Source organism: Fringilla coelebs (genome assembly GCF_963513975.1).
Source record: "Fringilla coelebs genome assembly, chromosome: 19".
Taxonomy (NCBI): Eukaryota; Metazoa; Chordata; class Aves; order Passeriformes; family Fringillidae; genus Fringilla; species Fringilla coelebs.
In genome coordinates, this window is record NC_140045.1 from 9,102,432 (window position 1) to 9,122,547 (window position 20,116).

Below are 20,116 nucleotides of genomic sequence, written 5' to 3' on the forward strand. Positions count from 1 at the left end.
CACGTAAATGTGGTGTGACCAATTAAGCACACTTCATTAAACTGACCTGGGATCTTCCTGAGCAAGAGCATGTTAAGTAAAAAAAGCCGTCAGGGAACCAGGAAAGGGAAAGTTTGAAAATGAGCTCACCCTTCTTCTTGCACTCCCTGTCTCAGCCTTCCCTGTTCCTGTGCTCCTCATCACGTGTCCTGCTTTGGCCCAGTCCTGGGCTGTTCCAAATGCACCTCTCATTCATGGGCCTCCCTTCTTAACAGCGCTGATCCTCAGGCAGAGCCTTGGCTGAACCATGACCGAGGAGCCCGGGCAGAAGGACAGCGAGCTCAGACACCCCCACTGCAGCATGGGCTGCGGACACAAGGACGACAAAGCCAGCCTGGCTTCGAGCCAGATAGCATCTTTCAGCCACCAGCCCCCCTCCACTCCTGCCTCCAAGGAAGTGTGGAAAAAGGGTGGCCGCATGTTCTCCATCCTGCTGGCCGTGCACCTGGCCCTGCTGGCCTGCACGCTGGTGAGCAGCGGGGCTTTCGAGAAGATCGCCGTGCACGACTACGATGTCTTCTTCCTGCTGACAGTCATGATGCTGATTGTCATCATCTGGATCATCTTCTACCTCGCCGGCACCTCCCGGTGTCCGGGTGCCATCCTGGGCAAGGACTCCCACGCTGGGCCCATCTGGCTGAGAGGTAGGTGCTGGGGCTGGAGGGGAGATACAAATTCCAGTCCCTAAATCCTGCCCTTCTCTAGTGCTAGAGATGGACAGTTCATGGGAGCATCAGTTATTACAAGGGAAGCAGCAAAGATCTGGGTCCAGCCTCTTCCTGCTGATGGAGTGAGGCATGGCACCTGCTTCAGGTCAGCTCCTGGTCCCTGCGCTGGACTCACTTTCCCTGAATCCACAAAGGCTCTTGGTAACTTACACCAGGATCTCTCCTGCTGCTTTTGCAAGAGCTGTTAGCCCCAGCATACCAGGCTGATTGAAAATCACTTCCAGCCAAAATTATTGTAGGATTTTGTTGCTGCCAAGATAATTTGGGTGCCGGGGGAGGAAAAACATCAGTAGAAGCAAAGCCTCTTCATGACAACATTTCCTCTTCTTCCTCTCATCCATCTGCATTAGCCCATGTGAGCACACATCTGTCCAACCACAGATATTTTTGTTCCCCAACAGGAGGCCTGATCCTATTTGCCATTTTCAGCCTTGTCATGGATGTGTTCAAAATAGGATATTACTCAAGCTTCTACAGCTGCCTGTCTGCAATCAAAATCATCTACCCCATTGTGCAGGCAATATTTGTGGTTGTCCAGGTGAGATGGTTGTGCTCTGTCTTGGGGAGCAGTAGAGAGACACAGGCACCAGTGGAAGGAGCTCTGATCTCTTGGATTTAGTTCAACTGCCCCCACAGCAAATGCAAGGGCTTATCTCAGCCCCCACCCAGCCCACATCTTCTCCCTCCAACCACAACAGCTTCCATCTATGGCAACTCAACTCACTCTAAGGCAGTGATTTAAACTTGTCACCATCCCATGGCATTTTTGTCACAAACTCTGAAAAGTCCCCAGCCAGCCAGGCCTCCTTTCTCATGAAGAACAGAGGGGAAGAAGGACAATCAAGGCAGGGGCTACTTTGCAGTTTGAGGAGCCACACAGAGGACCCCCTGCTCTGGGACCATGCCAAGGAGGGAAGAGATCAGAGAGAGAAAATTTAGACAGAACAAGGATTGGCCATGGGCAGAGCAAGGCAGTGAGAGCAAAGAAAGAACATCCAGCAGAGGGCCAGCATCATTAACCAGGCTGAGCCCAGATACACCCAAGCAAAAGAGGCTCCACCCTGCTCTCTGCTCTGCAGGGAGATCCCTCCTTCGGAGGGGTCCTTTGCTTTCTTGTTTTGCTGGGAATAACAACAACTCCTTTTCTTTTCCCTGCAGACATATTTCCTGTGGGTCTCTGCCAAAGACTGCATCCATGTGCACCTGAACGTTACCAGGTGAGCACTGCTGCTCCTTGAATCCCACTGGCCCAGCAGACCTGGGCCCCCACAAGCATTTTGCACTCTCTCACACAGCTGAGATGTAACCAGGGGATAATCCCTTAATGCTGTCCAAAATGAAACCTGCTCAATCTCCAGCTAAACTTAGATCCCAGCTCAAGCAGCTCTGGTTAATGACCTGTAGATCTATCAGGGTTGGGATTCAATTAAAAAATACAAGCATTACTCAAAGCAGATAGTATTAAATAAATAATTATCTTTAAATAATGATTCATAGCTGACTTTTTCTTCCCTAGGGAAGATAACTATGGAGTGGGCAAGCCTCAGCCTAAAATACGATCTTGTCCACTTTTGCAAGACTGGATCTATTGGAGACCTGTTTAGATCTTTTAATTTATTCACCACTGAGAAGCTCTTTCTAAAGCAACAATGGGAATCAAACCTTGCTAATTCTCATGAGCATGGACAAAAAATAGGGAGAGAGTGAGGGCAGCAAAGAGAGGATCCAGATTTCTAAGCCCAGGCACCACTTCAGGCAGATGCCACACTCCCAAACCATGGATGGGAGAAACATGGCCTAGAGCCACTGCTTTAATGTCACAAACCTTCTCCTCCTCCTGCAGATGTGGCTTGATGCTAACGCTGACTACAAACCTGGCTGTGTGGATGTCAGCAGTGACAGATGAGTCTGTCCACAAGGCACATTCAAAGCTGAAGAAGAACATGACAGAGGAAATCTTCAGGTGGCTCCTGAAAGGTAATCTGCCTCTTTGCAAAGCCATCTGGTCCAGGGAGGGATCCCACCAGGTAGAAATTTTTCCCCAGCAAGTCAGATTTCATCCCTTTTCAGAAGGTCTGTTTAAAGCTGGAGGTACCTTTGTCAGGGCTGGTTTGTTAAAAGCCAATATGGATGTTCATTTCCTAACCTCTGTCAGAGAGGAGTCAGAGAGGTGGGAAACTCTGTACAAATGGGATGGGATTGAAGAAGGGAAGGAGAAAGAAAGATTTAACCTGACAGCTAACATTTTAAGTAATAACCTGGGCACAAGAAAGCTGAGGGTGAAGTATCCTTGTTTTCAAAGTGGTCACATATTCTTTTGTTCTTTGTTTTGATTTTCACTGACCCCAAACATCCAGTTCTTCAGGGAGAAGTGTTGCTCCTAGTTTTAATACCATGGCACATGTCTGGTTTTGTCTTGTTTCAGTGGGAATGAGAAGCAGCTCAGTTGAAGAATGCAATTGCAACAGCCAAATCTGCCAGATCTTCAAAAATGGCTACTTTTGGCTGTACCCCTTTAACATTGAGTACAGTCTCTTTGCCTCTGCCATGGTCTATGTCATGTGGAAGAATGTTGGACGATTCATAGACCACTCCTCCCACCACATTCAGCGCCTGAAGTTCAGGCTCTTCCGAAGGACCTTCTTTGTAGGCATCATGTTGGGCCTCATTATCCTTGTGAGTGGTTTGGGAGTCCTCATCCTGTACGAGGTGCAGGTAAATTCCAGCACTGAATCCGGCAAGAAGAGCCAAGCACTCACCATGTACTACATCTTCAACATTGTTTGTCTGAGCCTGATGTCTCTTGTCTGCATTGGTGGCTCTGTCATCTACCGGTTTGACAAGAGGGACATGGACCGGCACAAGAACCCCACCAGGACCCTTGACGTGGCCCTGCTAATGGGGGCAGCCTTGGGGCAATATGCCATCTCCTACTACTCCATTGTGGCCATCGTGGCCAGCACGCCAAGGGACAGCATCAGCGCGCTCAACCTCACCTACGCCCTCCTAATGATTGCCCAGCACACCTTCCAGAACGTCTTTATCATCGAGGGCCTCCACCGGCAGCCCCCCAAGGAGGACTGCAAGCACGAGTCTCACCAGAAGGAGCTCTACGGGCTCACCTTTGTGAACATCAGCGCGGTGTCCCTGCGGGTGCCCGACACTGGCAGCGCCTTGGCCGCCGGCGCGGCGTCTGGCACGGAAGGCGTGCGTGCTTCTGACCTCGTGAGGTCCCTCACTGCCCCCAAGAAGATGAACTGGAGGAGGAAGTTCTTGAGGGAGATCTCCATGTTCCTGCTGCTGAGCAATATCATAGTGAGTACATGCAGGGAGAAGAGTTTGTGGGGAAGGAGAGGGCTACGAGCACAATGGGGAAGGGTCTATGAAGGAAAGGGTGTGGCCTATGGAAAAACAGTCCTTTCTGTGCCTCTGCTGTACAGAAAGTACATTAGTTATATTTATAAATGCACAATCCTGATTCCCTTGTCCCCTAAAAAAAAAGTGACTGCCCTGAAGTGAAGACATTTCAGGCTACATCAACAGACCTGTCACTTATCACCAGAATATCAGACTCAAGAAGTGGATGCAAGAGAATAATCAGTTTCAGTATTTTTATTATGTATTAGTGGATGTGTGGGATAAATTACGTTAATAAATTACATTAAACCATTCCCTTCACCCCCAAAGAAGGGTTGAAAAGTGACAAATATCTGGGGTGAAGTCTGGGTTCTCTTGAGACATGGCAGCACATCTCTTCTTGAAACCCCTGGCCTAGGAGGTTGCTCCTTTCCTGGGAAGCTGTGACTGCAGGCCCCTGATGTAGCACACACCTTTCTTACACAGTGCTGTTCTCCCATTTCTCCCACAGCTCTGGATCATGCCAGCGTTTGGTGCCCGGCCCCAGTTTGACAACGACACAGAACTGAACTTCTACGGCGATTCCATGTGGCCGGCCATCGTGGACATTTGCCTGCCCTTTGGCATCTTCTACCGAATGCACGCTGTGGCCAGCTTGCTGGAGGTCTACATCATGTCCTAAAGAGCTCCCTTGCAAGGAAGATGAGATCCTCCTCAAGCAATCCACCTTCTTCCTGCCCCGGGGCCGGGAAGCTGCCCAGATGTCCCCAGGGGTCTCCAACACTGCCTGAATCATGTTCCCTTGCAGTGTTGGGGCATTTATGAACTGTCAGTGAAGATGATCCAAACATAGTCCAGATTTTATTTTTGCTACTTGTGTGTGGATGTGCCTGTGTGTGTCTGAAGTTCTTAAAGCTTAAAAGAGAACAGACTAAAAAAAATGGAACTTTTCTAGGGTGGGATCATGGTGATTACCCTTGGTTCACGCAGAGACTCACCTTCCTTGTAAAGCCTGTTCACTCCATACCACTGATGGACTCTCCAGAGTGTTCTCAGCACCCTCGGGCAGTCAGAGCCTCCCTGCACATGAGAGCTGGAGAGTGCAAGGGGCTGACAAAGGCCTGGAAGGACAGAAAGGGAAACCACTTCACCTCCTCGTATGGCCAGTCGGAAATCACTCCCCTGCAGATGTGAAAAACAAACTGGTGACCACCAAAGGCTTTGGGAAACATTTTAATCTTTCCTCTCTGTATTGCCCATGTGTATGGGCCCTCTCAACACTTCCCTGTGCCAGCCCATGCTTTCCTCTCCAGGAAGCTTCACTGCAGCCTTCCCTTCCCAAGGAGGGAGAGCTGTGCCCGTGGTCCTGGGCTAGCCCTGATATGGGATTGCTCCAGCACACTTTTTTCTCAGCTTTCCTGAATCAGGGCTCAAGAATCATAAAGATGATATGGGCAATACAGTCTGGGGGATAATAAAGAGATTTTTTTCTTTTTTCTTTTTTCTTTTTTCTTTTTTAAATACATAATGATTTTTTAAAAAATATATTAACATTTTTGTATGCAAAGTTATTTATTGATTTTCACTGTAACTGAACCCCTGAAGGGATCCTATGACACAGAAGTCAATGTAATGCTGTGGCCAGTTTGATCTGCAGCACCCTGAAGGGATGCTGGTGCTGCATCCTCAAGCCTGTGTGTGCTTTGAGGCCTAGAGCACAGCCCTGCACCCAGAGCCTGTGGCCCTGACTCTGGTTTCTGGGTGCCTACAGCTCTTCACGAACCCCTGAATGATTAAGGGGGCTTTCAGAGCAGGAGTCCTGGGCTGCAGGAGTAGAAACAGGCCCCTCTGCTGTACCCAGCATCCAAGCAGAGCCTCAGAAAGCTTCCTCTGCCAGGACAGGAGGGTGCATGTCAAACTGGCACAGCTGAGCTCTGTTTACATCCTGAGAAATCAGGGTTTAACCATTCTAATAAAGGCTTTATTGTTCTATCAGGGTCTATCGTTCCAATAAAAAACACTGCAGAGGTGGCAGAAACCATCAAGCCTTTTCCTATGGGCATTTGCGCATCCACCAAAGAAAAAATAATAAATGGAAATCATGGGACTTGAAATGGAGTGACGCAATTTTCCACCCTACAGCGCAGGCTGACGTGTTTCCAGCCACCTTCCCCTCCAAGTTCAGATCACCAAACCAGCAAGGACCAGTGCCTCTGGCTGGTCTGACACCAGTGTTCCTGTCTGCCAGCAACCTTGCTCTGAACTGGGTAGAACATGGGGGAAACCCCAACTTCCCCTGCCCTCAGAGGCTGCACTGATCCAGCATCTCCACTTGGGTCAATCCTTTCCCTCACCAGCCTGGGAGTCTTCCCAAGCCCAAATGACCCTGCAAAGGCCCAGTTCTGTTTTTACCATTGATCTGGTAAAGATAAAATCTTCCTCTAGAAACCTTACCTTTCCTAAAACAAAAGCCTCATTATTCTGTGGCTCCTGCAGTTGAAATTAAGTCAGAAAAGAGACGCAAACAGCGCAGACGTCAGTCCTACTTACAGCTCCACACATTGTTTGAGCCCAAGCTGCTGAGCACATACAGGAGCAGAAAACACTTTTAATCACCCAATCTGTTCCCAGTGGGCACACTAGGTTTCCTCCTATGTGCTCTTGCTGGTTCCTGCTCCCAGGTTCCCAGGAATGGGTGCAGTAGGGCAGACCTTGAACTGCTCTTTTCTTCTGGACAGCTGTTGTAGGGGAACTTCTGGGGCCAAATAGATTCAGGATAGATGTCAGGAGAACCCCCAACAACTCAAGCAGCTCTGATACAGGTAATATCCCAAATCAACTTCTACAGGGTGGTGCATCAGCTGGAACCACAACATTCAACCATTACAGTCCTGTTGGGATAAGCCAACAGGCTCCACAAGGATCCCTGGCTAACCTGAGGTATCTCCAGGCTGCAAGCACAGGGATGACCTGGGCTACCAGCTGAATTATTTTTCTGCCCTCCAGCCACAAACACATATCTTGGGAAAAGCAGTAGATTGGGAAAGAACTAGTGAACCCCAGCTATATACCAAAAAAAGGGGTTTATAAATATGGGGCGGGGGGGGGTATATATATAGCCAGAGGGAAAGTGAGCCCAAATGCAAAGAAGAAAAAAAAGAAGCTGCCTAAAAATCTAAACCCTAAGAAAACTCTGCTGTAAACCCTCTTGAGTGCTCAAGGATACTAGAAGGTATCAGCTCGTAGTTACTGTGCAAAGGGGTGTGTTCCAAGCCTGATGGAGAATCATCCAAATGTTCTGGGCGATTCCTTGGCACTTTCAGTCTCCCAGGCGTGTCACCCAAACCCAGGCACAGCCCTGGAGCAGGCACTGCCACATCCTAAGTGAACAAATCCATGCCTTTCCTTGGAATTCCTCTCTGGCAGGGGACACAGCTGACCGCTGCTGGCTGCTCCATCACTGCCCCTTTCCCCTCAGAGCTGGGACACAGCTCCTCACAGCCCAGTTAAAGAGCAGGATGCATCTTCTTGCTGGAGGGTTTGGTGGAAGGGGAGGACCCCACAAACACAGAGCACCCAAGGCATGGAAGGGATCACACTTGGCCCTTTGTACACACATCCTCGTGTCAGATCCCTGCAGAAAAGCACTGCTGGTAGCTCCATCTTCTGTGCCTGGAAGGAGGGAAACTGAGGCACAGGAGCTGGCTGAGCAGAGAGCCTGTCAGAGCAAAGAACAAGGCTGGGCCCCAAGGCCACCAGCAGCATCTTGCTAACTACTCCTGACAGAGCATCCTTATGGAGCAGGGATTCCATTCCCATTAAGGGACGGGGAGCCAGGACAGAGATGTGCCTCAGGGTGACTGTTTAAATGGCAGTCACTGCCAATGAAGAGCTACAGGAAAGCAATGGGCTGCCCTGGGGTGCACCAGGTCCTCCCAGGGGCTTCCGAATTCACCCACTTTGGTATAAAATCCACTTTGGCCTCCCAGGGATTTGAGCACCTGCTGTGCTGCAGAGGTTTGGTGGAACCCCGAACCCCACAAATAAAAATCACTCTCCAGGGGTTGGCAGGGTTAAGAGCTCAGCACTGCTTGAGCTTGGGAGCTCCAGTCCCAAGACCTGAGACACTGTGTGAGAGTCAAAAAGGTCTCAATTCAGACCCTGGCCTGAGGGAAATGGTGCCAGAGCCAGCAAGGGCGAGCAGCAGGAGAGGGAAGAGGGGAAGAGCAGGAGATAAGAAATCATTGTTTAGAAAAGAGCAGGGAAGGCCATAGCCAGGGTCAGGCCTGAGGCATCATCCCACCCCTACCTGGGTTTTGCATCCCCTCCTCTGCTTCTTAATCATCTGTTATTTGAGGGTGAGATTTGTTTTATTAGGGAAAAAAAAACAAAACAAAACACCATTTATCTGGGTGGTTTGCTCTGAGGTGTGTTCTAGACGGGAGGAATCCAAGTTAATGTTTATCTGTCAGTGCAGTAGATGGAAAGTGGATGGATTGAGAAGGTCACAAGATGAGGGATGGGATTGCAGCACATGGTGCCTGTGAGCAGGATCGGCTCCAGCGGTGTGCTGAGAGCCAAGTCAGGAGGTGGTGGCAGAGGAGGCATTTCCCAGTGGTCCTTAGCAGTGAGAAGGAACTGGGTGCGGGCAGGAGGTCAAAAGGACCTGTACCAGGAGCCAGCAGGGAAGATAGAGACACACTCACAAGCAGAGCCAGGCCATAGCCCCAGAACCCATCGGAGGGGATGGAGGCACGGAGCTGGGCAGTGCAGCACAGCTCACTCTCACCCACACTGGATGAAGCTGCTCTTTGCAGTAACCCCAGAGGTCTCTCACTCCCAGCCCCAAGGAGACGTCACTGCCGTGGTTATCAGTGCCAAAGGAAGGGCGTGGGCCGGCCGGGGAGATGTGAGGAGCCTCGCGTTCCTCAGGTGGCCTTTGGGCAAACACAGCAGCTGGGCACGGAGCTCCTTCCTCTCAGGGCCTGTTTACAGACCTGCTGGGCCTGGCCTGGCTGTTATCACTGCTGAGTGCACAGATAGCACCATTAATAAGCACACTGCTGATAGCAGGGGCGCAAACATCGCTCCTAACGTTTAGCAGCTTTCTCCCAGCCTGTGAGTAAAGGCAGCTTCTCTGGGGCAGTGATTCCAGTGATCGATCCAGTGAGTCGGACTCACCTTCTCCTTTCCCGCACGCTTGCTTACTTAATGGTTTAGTTAAACTTGTGTCAATACATTCCAGTAAAACAGCTGCTCTTCTCCAAATTAAGGACCAAACAAGGAGGATTAACCCATCTCCCAGAGCTCTAAAACTCCTCTGGCTTCAATTTCAGCTCCAAAGCCAAGACAGGGCAAGTCAGGCTAGGAAGGATGCCTCATCTTTGCAACACAGATGCCCAGTCCCTTTAACAAAACTACTGAAGCATGGCAGGCACCACATTTTATTTCAGACCCATCTTTGAAGGAAGAACCTCCAATTTCAGCCAAACTTTAGGATACATTTGGACCCATGGCCTCCATTTCCTACTTCTGTATGGCTACCCCAATTTAGGATCATAGCACTGAAAAAGAGCAGATTGTTAATGACTTGCACAGAAATAGTTGGCTTTGGCCAACAGAGGCCACCAAATGGCTCTCAGGATATCCCAGTTCCCTGCTGCTCTCTAGAACAGATTCTGGAAAAGAGTCAGGCCCCTGAAAGAGCTCAACTGCACTCAGGGGATCTCAAAACATGAAAGCAAGGACATCCAAGTAGGCTGTCCAGACAGGCTGGAGATGCTGATGCTTTGGGGCAAGGCAGAACAAATCCAGCCATGGGTGTTCATGAACACCTGCCCAGACTGGAGCACCTGGGCTCCACCACAGCAGTGCAAGGGCTTGGTCAGACATTAAACATGACCTTTTGCAGGCAGACATCAAACAATAGCTGCACCAGCACACACTGGGTGTTCTCACCCAGGAGAAATGGGGCCCTTTCAGCCTTGTTTTCCACCCCTTTCGTAACATCCCCACACATGATAACCTGTGCTCCCCCAACCACTCCTACCCCTAATCAGCTTCTTGGGAATTATTTCATGGCTCTGAATTCCCAGCTCACGTGTTTGCCAGCTGTAAGGACCTAAGGGGACCTTGGGGGTTCATCCTGGGACACACAAATAAGTCCTCTCCTGATGGACCTTCTAAACTCACCAACTCAGAAATGCTGAATCCCTCCTGCCAGCCACAAAACCTGGGGCATCAGCTCACCACAGAGTCCCAAGCAAGAATCAGTTTGTCCTGCAAAAGGAGAGGGATAAAGAACAGCACGGCTTGGACCTAAAGCATCCCTGACCACACTTGGCCAAGACTGTGGGGCTGGCACATGTGGGTCTCACTCTGAAATCAACATTAGTAGGTTGTAGTTATCACCCTCAAAAGCAGCACCTTTCTACCAAAAAGGCATCAAACTGGTGTCATTCCTGCACCAGTGCAGGGGTGGACTGCGAGCTTTACCTTTTGGGTAAGATGTTTGCCCTGGATAAAAGCAAAAAGAAATCGTGTATGTGAGGGAAAATAATCTTAGGATCTACCTAAAAATAAGGGAGTGGGGAACTCAGGTGGATTTTGGCCAAGGCAGTGTGGGTAAGCACTCCCAACACAAGCCTGAGCCAGGAGATTAGCTCTACACCTGCCTGAGCCATGGCACAAATTAGTCACCACCGTTTGTGGTTTTACCAGTTGGCAGATCCTGCGCCAAGCCTCTTGGTGTGAGGCAACCCAGCAGGTGCATAAAGGAGCTGCTCCCCATTGGCTGCCTGTGGCAGATCTGAGAGCTTCCCACTGAGTAATTAATGAAATGACAATAATAGACACAAAGTAAACAAGGTGGAAAGAAAATAAATCAATGGGCTGGAAGCAGAGGCTGCATTTAGTGAGGAGCAGCCCTGACGGCTCCTGTGTGCCCCTTGGGCTGTCAGAGTCTCCTGGTCATCCTCACGGCATTCCAGCCAGCGGCTTGAGATCGGCTGCACCCGAGGCTGGGCCGGCTCCTCAGGCAGCAGAGGCTGCAGGCAGGTAAGGGCTGGGCTTGGCTGCTCTCCACAGCACAGCTACGGGGTCAAGGGCTTGGGTCCCTCTGTGTGCAGTCCTGTCTGGGCACTTGGGTACCTCCTGGTGCAGCCTGAATGGGGCTCCTGCTGATTTAATGGGCTCTAAGCTCCCTTTGGAGCAGAAGAGTTATGGCCCTAGAAGAGGGAGTTTGCCCCTCTGCTACCAAGTTAGGAGAACTTTGGAATCTCCACCAAGAGATGCGCCAAGGAACTCAGAGCTTGGGGGTTCATCCTGGGACACCCAAATTAATCTTCTCCTTCCATGGAGAGGTCTATCCTCTCCTAATGGACCCTCTAAACTCACCAACTTAGAGAGAAATGCTGAATCCCTGCTGCCAGCCACAAAACCCAGGGGATCAGCTCACCTCAGAGTCCCAGGGACAAGGCCAGATGGAGCACCTCTGTGCACATGCAAAAGAAAAGGGGAACACTAAATTCCAATCCCTCCTCAAACAATTTCTCCCCAAGATTACCTATCACAGAATGTTTAAGGTTTCCCCCCCTCTCAAACACATCTCAGGGGGCTTTTTTTCCACTCCAGTCACCTTTCACTGCAGTGACTGCTGGAACTTGGGCTGACTCTTAGGACTCAGGTGCCAGGCCAGGAGTGGGAAACTGCCTTGGGATGGGGATTTAGCAGAGGCAGAACCTTTAGAGCCACTTGCTCTACAGTGCCAGAAACAAGCCACGACAGGGAGCAGACAGAGGAGAAAGGAGGAGGCTCTCCATCTCAGGGTTCCACAAGGAATAATTTATTCCAGGAGAAGGGAGCAGGACGAAAAGCCCTCGCTCTATTGTGCAAGGGGTTTTGTTCAGATACAAGTCAGGGGGTGGACACAAACAGGTAACTAATGGGGAATCCTCAGGGAAGAAGTGAGGGGATTACATCAAGTGTCTGGGGCCAGTTGGGGTAGGAGGGTGGAGAGGACGGCTCACATGGGCACATGAGGCTTCCAGGAGCAGGATAATTCCAAAGGGGTATTGCAGACACGGATTGGCCTGACGTCTGAGGGGCAGAGAAGGTTCGGGAACAAAAGGGGCGGGGTTGCCTTGACAGGCAGGGAAAGAGCTGGAACAAGGGGCGGGGAATGGCATGAGGGACAGCTTTGAGGGAGGGTAACACCCAGGGGTAAACCAACTCGGGGAGAACAGGGGGGTACAACAGAACCAAACACTTAACAAGGAACCAATAAAATAAATTTGAACGGCAGCACTTCACTACAACCAGAGCCACGCCCTGGACTGAAAGCATCTTTCCATGTACTAAATCTATAGAGAGGCTGATCTTGCCTGATTGCTTTCTGTCAGCACGATTTCCCTCTCAAGAGTAGTACAGTCCTACCAAGATTTTACCAGAGGATGGGGTGAGAACGCTCCCCGGCTCTGACTGTCTGCCCCGGGAATCTCTCCCGCTCCTCTCTGCCAGTGCCCTCACGGCCTTGTGCTACAAGAGGAAAAGGAAAGAAAAACAGGTACTGATTGTTTCCAAGTTTCAGCCCACCTGGGTGGGAGTTTGGATCTTCTCCCAGCAGCTTATTCCAAGCTTTACAGATCCTTTGTTTATTCTCTCCAACTCTGCCACAATTTGTGTGACCATTCAAGGAGCCTGTAACTCTCAGGGCCCCAAAACAAAAGGAAGAGGTTGGACCCATCAACTGAAAATCAAACAGCTCTGAATTTCTGAGTAGGTCTAAGCTTGCTCTTCATTTCCAGCTAATCCTTATGGCAACAAAGGGTAAGGAGAAGACCTGAACCCAGGGCTGGAGAAGCTGTGAAAGGTGAGGGTGGGAATGGTTTGAGCACCTCTGGTCCCAGCAGCTCCTGGTAGTGGTGGGGCAGGTACAGATACCAGACACCCACTTCAATCCCATGTCTCTGGACAGGTTTTGGCAGAAAGGCCTTTCCCCAGTGCCCTGCAATGACTCTGTCTACTAGGAAATTTTTAATGCCTAACCTGGGCTAAAAACCAATCTCCTTTTCTCTTTCATCCAGCTTCTGGAGAAGGAAGGAAAAGCTGCAAAGCAAGGAAGGGAGGTCAAAGTGAAGTGGCCTTCACAGCAGAGCATACAACCTCCCATCTCAGCACATCCCCCCTTTAAACCTTCCCTCTTTTCAATGCAGCAGGGGATCCCCAGGCAGATGAACGATGTCTGAAAAGAAAGATTGCAAGACCTGCCACCACTGCAAGAGCAGGTCAGCATCAGTCCCAGCAGACACCTCCATTATCCACTATGAGAAGTTCTGGCTGTACCGTCACTGCTCTTCAGTGCAGCAGAGGGACCGGCAAGCTCAGAAGGCTGGGCAGCTCTTCTCAGGGCTGCTGGCCATGAACGTGGTGTTTCTGGGCAGCGCCTTCATCAGCAGCATGATCTTCAACAAGGTGGCCATCACTCTGGCAGACGTCTGGATCCTGCTCTCCATCCTCCAGGTCTCGTGCCTGTTCTGGATTATTTACTACCTGATGGGCACCAGACGGCAGCCACACGCGGTGCTCTACCGGGACTCCCACGCCGGACCCATCTGGGTTAGGGGTAAGTTCTGCTTTTGTTTCTTCTCTCATGCCTTCTTCCAAAGACTTGGAAGGCAAAGAAATTCTTCTTCTGTTACTAGAAGAGCTAGAAGCCATAGAATATGCAGTTAGGGCATTGGGAACCTCCCAGTTCCTGTCAGGCTGATGGGCACAGTGGGTGCCACGGAGTGGAACCAGAGCAGCCAGGAAAGCCTGAAACTCAGCTTCCCTTCAGCCTCTAGTCAAACTTTGCTCTCTGGTCCCTTCACAAAGAGAAATCCAGGCATACGCCCTTTCCAGGACAGCAACTGAGCACCATGGGAAAACCATAGGAAAGGTTTTAGGCGGGAGCACTTTGAAAACTGAGAGGAGAATCACTGTGTTTATCCTCCAAGAGCCCTCCAGTGGCCCTATGTCTCCATCATCCTCAATTAACATCACCGCAGCCTTGTTGCCACGGAAGGATTCTTACCCACTGAGTCACATCCCAGTGACACCCAGGCTTTCCTGGGAGATTTTCCCTTCAGTATTTGCCCCACTTTGAGAAATTACTGTTCTCACAGCAGCCCTGCCTCTGGTCTATAATGGAGTTTTTAGTTAGGATCTGTCTTGCTAACTAAGCATGGAGAATCAATTGAAGGAAGCTGCAAGGTACTTGAGTATCTAAAGCTGCAGAGAAATGTACAAGGCAAAAGGGAAAAACAATCAAAGGGTTCCAACTCCTGCAGATGGGACTGCTTCAAGCCTTAGCAGACCTGTGGTCATCTCAGGTTTACTCCACAAGGCAGAAAGCATGACCCACCATTAACTTACCCCGTCATTTCAGATTGTACAGAAAAGCCCAAAAAACCCCTCCCCACCTTGCATCCAAGCACTAGAAAATACCTTGCATTTTCCTAACGCCTTTAACCAGTCAGAGCACACAATCAGGTTCAGGAATAAAGTTCTCCTCTGTCCTCTTCTAAAATCATGAGCATTCCAGGAGAAAGACTGTCAGCTCCACACAAATCCAAGGAGCACAAGGCCTCCTATCCCCAGACAAGTTCAGATGCTCCTCAGACACATCTGGGCTTATTTACTGTCCTTTGCTCTTTGTGCAGGGTCAGTGCTGCTGTTTGGCAGTTGCAGCGTCCTCCTGAACGTGTTTCAGATTGGCTACAGCACAATCCTCGTCCAGTGCAAATCCAGGGTGGAAATCGTGTTCCCCATCATTGGAATTCTTTTTATTTGCACCCAGGTACTGCACATTACCCTTCTGTATGCTTGTTTATTCTCTCTGTCCCTTTCCTGGGAGCCCCAGGGCTGGGGGGAAGCTGGGAGACGTGGGAAAGTGAATGAACATGGGGCATTCTCCTGAGCACTGAAAGCATTGAAGCATCACACACTACTCCAAATGCTACCTGCACTCCCTGTGTACCACATAGAGAGACAGGGGAGAAAGATTCCAAAATTACACTAGAAATACCTGACATGTCATAGGATCCAGAGGAATTTGCTTTGAAACAAAGTAAGGAGAGAGGAGAGGAAATTTCACATTTTGCCAGAGATGCCTTTGCACCACTCTGTGCATCAGCTCCTGTTTGTATTTGCCAGTCCATCCACCCAACAAAGTCCTTTGCACACAAAGATATCTCACACCATTTTCACCTTGTTATTCAACACCAGCCTTCTTCTTTACAGACCCAAAGCCATATTTGAAAAGTAAACTAATTCCCACCTCAGCAGCAAATACCCACATGAACAGGACAGAGGAACACGGAGCTCCAGGATGTGCATTCAGTGCAGTCACACGTAAATGCTGCCCTTACCCAAGGATGCCAGCACCTGCCTCAGCACTGGGGTGCAGGTGCACACCTGTCCCTGCACCCTTGCACAGAGGCAGGTTTGCTCCTGCTTGGACCTGTACCTTCTTGTCTACCTGTTTCTTTCCACCGTGTGTGCAGCCAGCTGCTAACTTCACCCTGCTCACGGTGTTATTGTTCCCCACTTGCAGGCTTACTTTCTGTGGCATCACTCTAAGGACTGCATTCAAGTCCAGCACAACTTCACCAGGTAAAAAACTACGACAAAAAATGCCTTCTACTGCTCTAAAGAAACTTTTCCTTTCTGCCTGTGATGTCCATTATGATTCCTGCTAGAAATGTGTGCATCTGATCCTGCACAGACCCTATATTTTGGGTGACACAAGAACCAAGCGATGCATTGTTCAGACCCATCCTCCCTCCACTGAACTGAGCTCACCAGCTCCCTTCAGTTTTCCTTTGTGCCTTGGAATGCTGCAAAGCTTCTTCCTTCCTCCCAAATGTCTTCCTGCTGCCTGTCTCAGGGACCAGCTCACAGACTGGAGGATTGGGGGGGGGGGGGGGGGGGTCCTCCCCATTCCTATTACTGGGAGATGTCTCAGCTGAGGCGAGTTTCACCAGGCACTGCCTGCCCTGCTCCTTTGTAAATGGCAAGTGGGAATATGCTCAGGTGTGTTTATGCAAAGCTACACTCCACGGGCCTCAGGTAGAGCAGGCACAAATCTGTGCTCAAATCTCTGCATGGCCTAGCGAGACGGGAAGGACACACTGACTGTGAGCCATCTCCAAACATTGTACAAATCCTGTGTCTTGTCCCAGGTGTGGGCTGATGGTCACCATAGCCACCAACCTTCTTGTCTGGCTCCTGGACGTGACCAACGACACCCTGCACATGGAGATTGAGTCTCAGCTGCGCGAGGTGGAGCGGCGATTCTCAGGCAAGGCTCCTTCTTCACATCCCCATTGGTGTTAGGCTAACACAGGTGACTCCTAGGAAAACAACATTTCACAGAACCACAGAATCACAGAATATACTGAGTTGGAAGGGACCCACAAGGATCAGAAAGTCCAGTTCTTGGTCCTGTACAAGACCATCCCCAATAGTCCACCGTGTGCCCCAGAGTATTGTCCAGACGCTTCCTGAACTCTGTCAGGCTTGGTGCTGGTGCACTTCCCTGGGGAGCCTCTGAGTCTCAGGGATTCAGATATCTCCACTTCCCCCAAATGCAGCAACTTCCCTATTATTGGAGGTTGTCTCGAGGAAATGAGCTGCAAGGGGAGAAGATCTTCACCTGGAGGGAGGGATCTGCTATGAAACCCTGAAACTGAGGTCTAGGAAAGGAAAAGCCCACCATAAATTAGCATTTTTGCTCACTTTTTCCTATTAACTGCAAGCACAGGATTGCCAGACTAGAAGAGGCTCATGTAATTGCTGTAGTCTTCTTTCTGAGGATATAGAGGAAGAAAGGGGAATCTAATATTCCAGGGGGAGAAATAGAGAAGGCTTTGTTGTGAAGGAAGAGGAGTCTCTCATCCAGCACCTGTGGTGTTGACCATGGGTAGGAAAAGACATTAGCTAAGCTGTGTTATTCTGAATCCTCATATCCTTTAGGACTGAGCAGTAGCCATATAACTTTCTTGTGATCCCTGTTTCTGAGGCACAGACACACATGTTGTGGCTGCGCTCAAGAAACTCCCAAAGACAGCCGTGACATCCAGGTCATCTCTCTTAATTGTCACCTTCCTCTTCTCATGCTCCAGGCAATGAGACTGCCTTGTGCATATGCCCAAACACGACCATCTGCACAATCTTCCAGAAGGGCTACATCCTGCTCTACCCCTTCCACACCGAGTACTGCCTGATCTGCTGCTCCATGCTCTACGTCATGTGGAAGAACGTGGGGAGACGCATCTGCCACCACCACAACCTGGATACCAAGCCCATATTCAAGCTCCATGGGGTGGTCTTTGGGCCAGTGCTGGGCACCAGTGCTGTAATCATCGGGGCTTGTGTCTTCATGATGTACGAGATCCAGGCCACCAGATTAGACACCAGCCACCAGGTCTTTATCATCTATTATTCCTACTACATTGTGCTCCTGCCCCTGATGTGTGTGGTTGCCGCGATTGGGACAGTCATCCACGCCTTGGAAAAAAAGGAGCTGGACACGGTGAAGAACCCAACCCGCAGCCTGGACGTGGTTCTGCTGATGGCAGCGTCCCTTGGCGAAATCTGCATGTCCTACTTCTCCATTGTGGCCCTGCTGGCCACCAACGCCAGCAACCCAGTGAACAGCCTTGCGCTGGCCTACTGTGTCCTCGTCATCTTTCAGAACATCACCCAAAATATTTTCGTCATCGATGGGCTCCACCGGCGGCATGTTGTAGCAGCAGCTGAGGCCAAACATGCCGGACACTCCGAGCAGCACACGGTGGCTGCAGAGCTGCCTGGGGAAGAGGAGACCACGCTGAGCAGCAAAGAGGAGCAGAGCCAGACACCTCCTGGTAAGGAGGAAGACACTAAGGAAGAGCAGAATCAAGAAGTCTGCAGCCAGAGACGAGTGAGTGTGCTGGAGCTGGGACAGGAGATCCGGAAAGCTTCCCTGTCCTACATCCATACCTACTCTCACCTGAGCTGGAAGAGAAAAGTATTGAGGGAGATCTCGTTCTTCTTAGTTTTGTGCAACATCATTGTAAGTATTGTGCTCTCTGCTGTGTCACAGCTCCGGCTGAGCCACGGTGACCTGTGTCACAGACATGATCTCTTTGTCTTTCTCTTGTATTCCAAACAAAAACCTTTGCCCACCAAGTCTCAACCTACTGGTGAGGCAAGTCAAGACCGGTTTTGCTGGTAATACCCCACCCTCATAATTAGAAAGTCTCTCTTTTACCCTTAGAGTCAAGTATTACTGTGTTTCACGGGTGCAGGGAGGAGACAGCTAATAAATCCTTACTGGCCAAGATTTTAGCCCCTGAAAAAAAACCCGCTAGGCTCATTGAGGGTGTTTCATGAGAAATATGAAAGAAAATGCATTAAGTCTCTGTAAACATGAACCTCCAGGGTTGAAACTCACTCAGTAAAGGTCTGGGATCTTGAATCAACACTGCAGCCTTAATCCAGTGAACACCCATTGCCCAGGGAAACAATGAAACCCTGTAGAAAGAGAAGCAGGCTGGGGCAAAATGGGGCTGTCTCTAGGTTTCCAGGGATTCAACAGGATTTGAATTACAGCAAGGAGTCAACAGCATAACTATGGGATTTTCCTTCTCCTCCCTGGCAAGGAGACCCCTGTGATATTCCTACAACCCTTGAGCCAGTGCTGAAATTAGGGTGCAAGTAGGAGACAGTTTGTCATCCTCTGACTTGTGTTTCTTTCCCTCACATCTCTCCAGCTATGGGTCATACCCACGTTTGGGGCTCACCCCCTCTTTGAGAATGGACTGGAAAGGTCATTTTACGGCTACTCCACCTGGTTTGCGATCGTCAACTTCGGACTCCCCTTGGCCGTGTTTTACCGCATGCACTCCGTCGGGGGGCTCCTGGAGGTCTACGTGACAGCCTGAGCCAAGCTGGACCCCCACCCCAGGGGCTGGGGAGAATCACTGATGCTGAACAAAGATGCAGTAAGCAGTAGATATGCACATGGAAGCTTCTCAGAGTTTTTCCCTCCAGCTTCTGCTTGGACTTCTTGTACAACATCACAGTGAATTTCAGAAGAGGTTCTTTAATATTATCATTTTCCACCATAGAGAATAGACTCAAAGCTCATAAACAAACTCTCACTGCTCTCAGGAATCACACATGCAGTCAGCAGTCTGCCAGTAGATGCTGTTTGGCAGCAAATGGGACTTTAACAACTCCTATTGAGATTTTCCAGATAAAAGAAGGCAAGGGCAGCCTTCAGCAAAAGCAATGACGACTGGCCTACACCAATTCAGAAAATCAAAAGTAACCAAAAAATAAAAGCTATTACATCACCTTGCCTTACTGAGAATAAACACTACTTCTTCCTACAGGCACTCCCAAAGCCTCAGGTGGGAATCACTAGGGAAGCACTGTGGGTGATCTTCACACACCACAGATGATGTTATCATCTGATGTGGACTACCCAAGATCCCATCCTTGTACAAGGGCTAGTTCAAGATCAAGCCACTGCCAGATCCACTGTGAATCTTTCCCCACCCCAACACATTGGTCTGTGCTGCTGCCTTGCACACTCACAACCTTTCTTGAGGCCACCATGCACAAAGGAAGGCAGCTGCAGTGAGGTGCCTGATCAAAGACCCATTAGGATGTGTTCCATAGGGATGCTTGCTTTGAAAGCATGTGGGAGAGCAAGGGGCTTGTGACTATGGGTCCTAAATCCAGAGCCTGATGAACCAAAATAAAGAGATTGAATTTTCATGCGTGTCATGTGAAATCTCTGGGTCTGCTCCGCACTCAATGGGCTCAAGGTTAACTCACTTAAATTGCTCTTACATTCAGAGGGGGCTCTGAGCAGCCTGGCCTAGAGGAAGGAATTCCTGCCCATGGCAGATGAGCTTTATTGTCCCTTCCAACCCAAACCATTCTGGCATTCTATGAGATTT

The 20,116-nt window shown here is 49.9% G+C and overlaps 2 protein-coding genes across 2 annotated transcripts; both read left to right on the forward strand.

Moving 5' to 3' along the window:
• Window positions 1–286: 286 nt before the first annotated feature.
• Window positions 287–4,806, forward strand: OTOP2 (otopetrin 2; the record flags this gene model as incomplete). The annotated part of the gene is made up of 6 exons (XM_084218458.1): window positions 287–683; window positions 1,169–1,305; window positions 1,926–1,984; window positions 2,611–2,744; window positions 3,193–4,082; window positions 4,636–4,806. 6 exons carry the CDS (start codon window positions 287–289, stop codon window positions 4,804–4,806), a joined length of 1,788 nt encoding a protein of 595 aa, XP_084074584.1.
• An 8,555-nt stretch (window positions 4,807–13,361) lies between these two features.
• Window positions 13,362–19,090, forward strand: OTOP3 (otopetrin 3; the record flags this gene model as incomplete). The annotated part of the gene is made up of 6 exons (XM_084218642.1): window positions 13,362–13,746; window positions 14,825–14,961; window positions 15,718–15,776; window positions 16,346–16,494; window positions 17,288–18,219; window positions 18,920–19,090. 6 exons carry the CDS (start codon window positions 13,362–13,364, stop codon window positions 19,088–19,090), a joined length of 1,833 nt encoding a protein of 610 aa, XP_084074768.1.
• Between the last annotated feature and the right edge of the window lie 1,026 nt (window positions 19,091–20,116).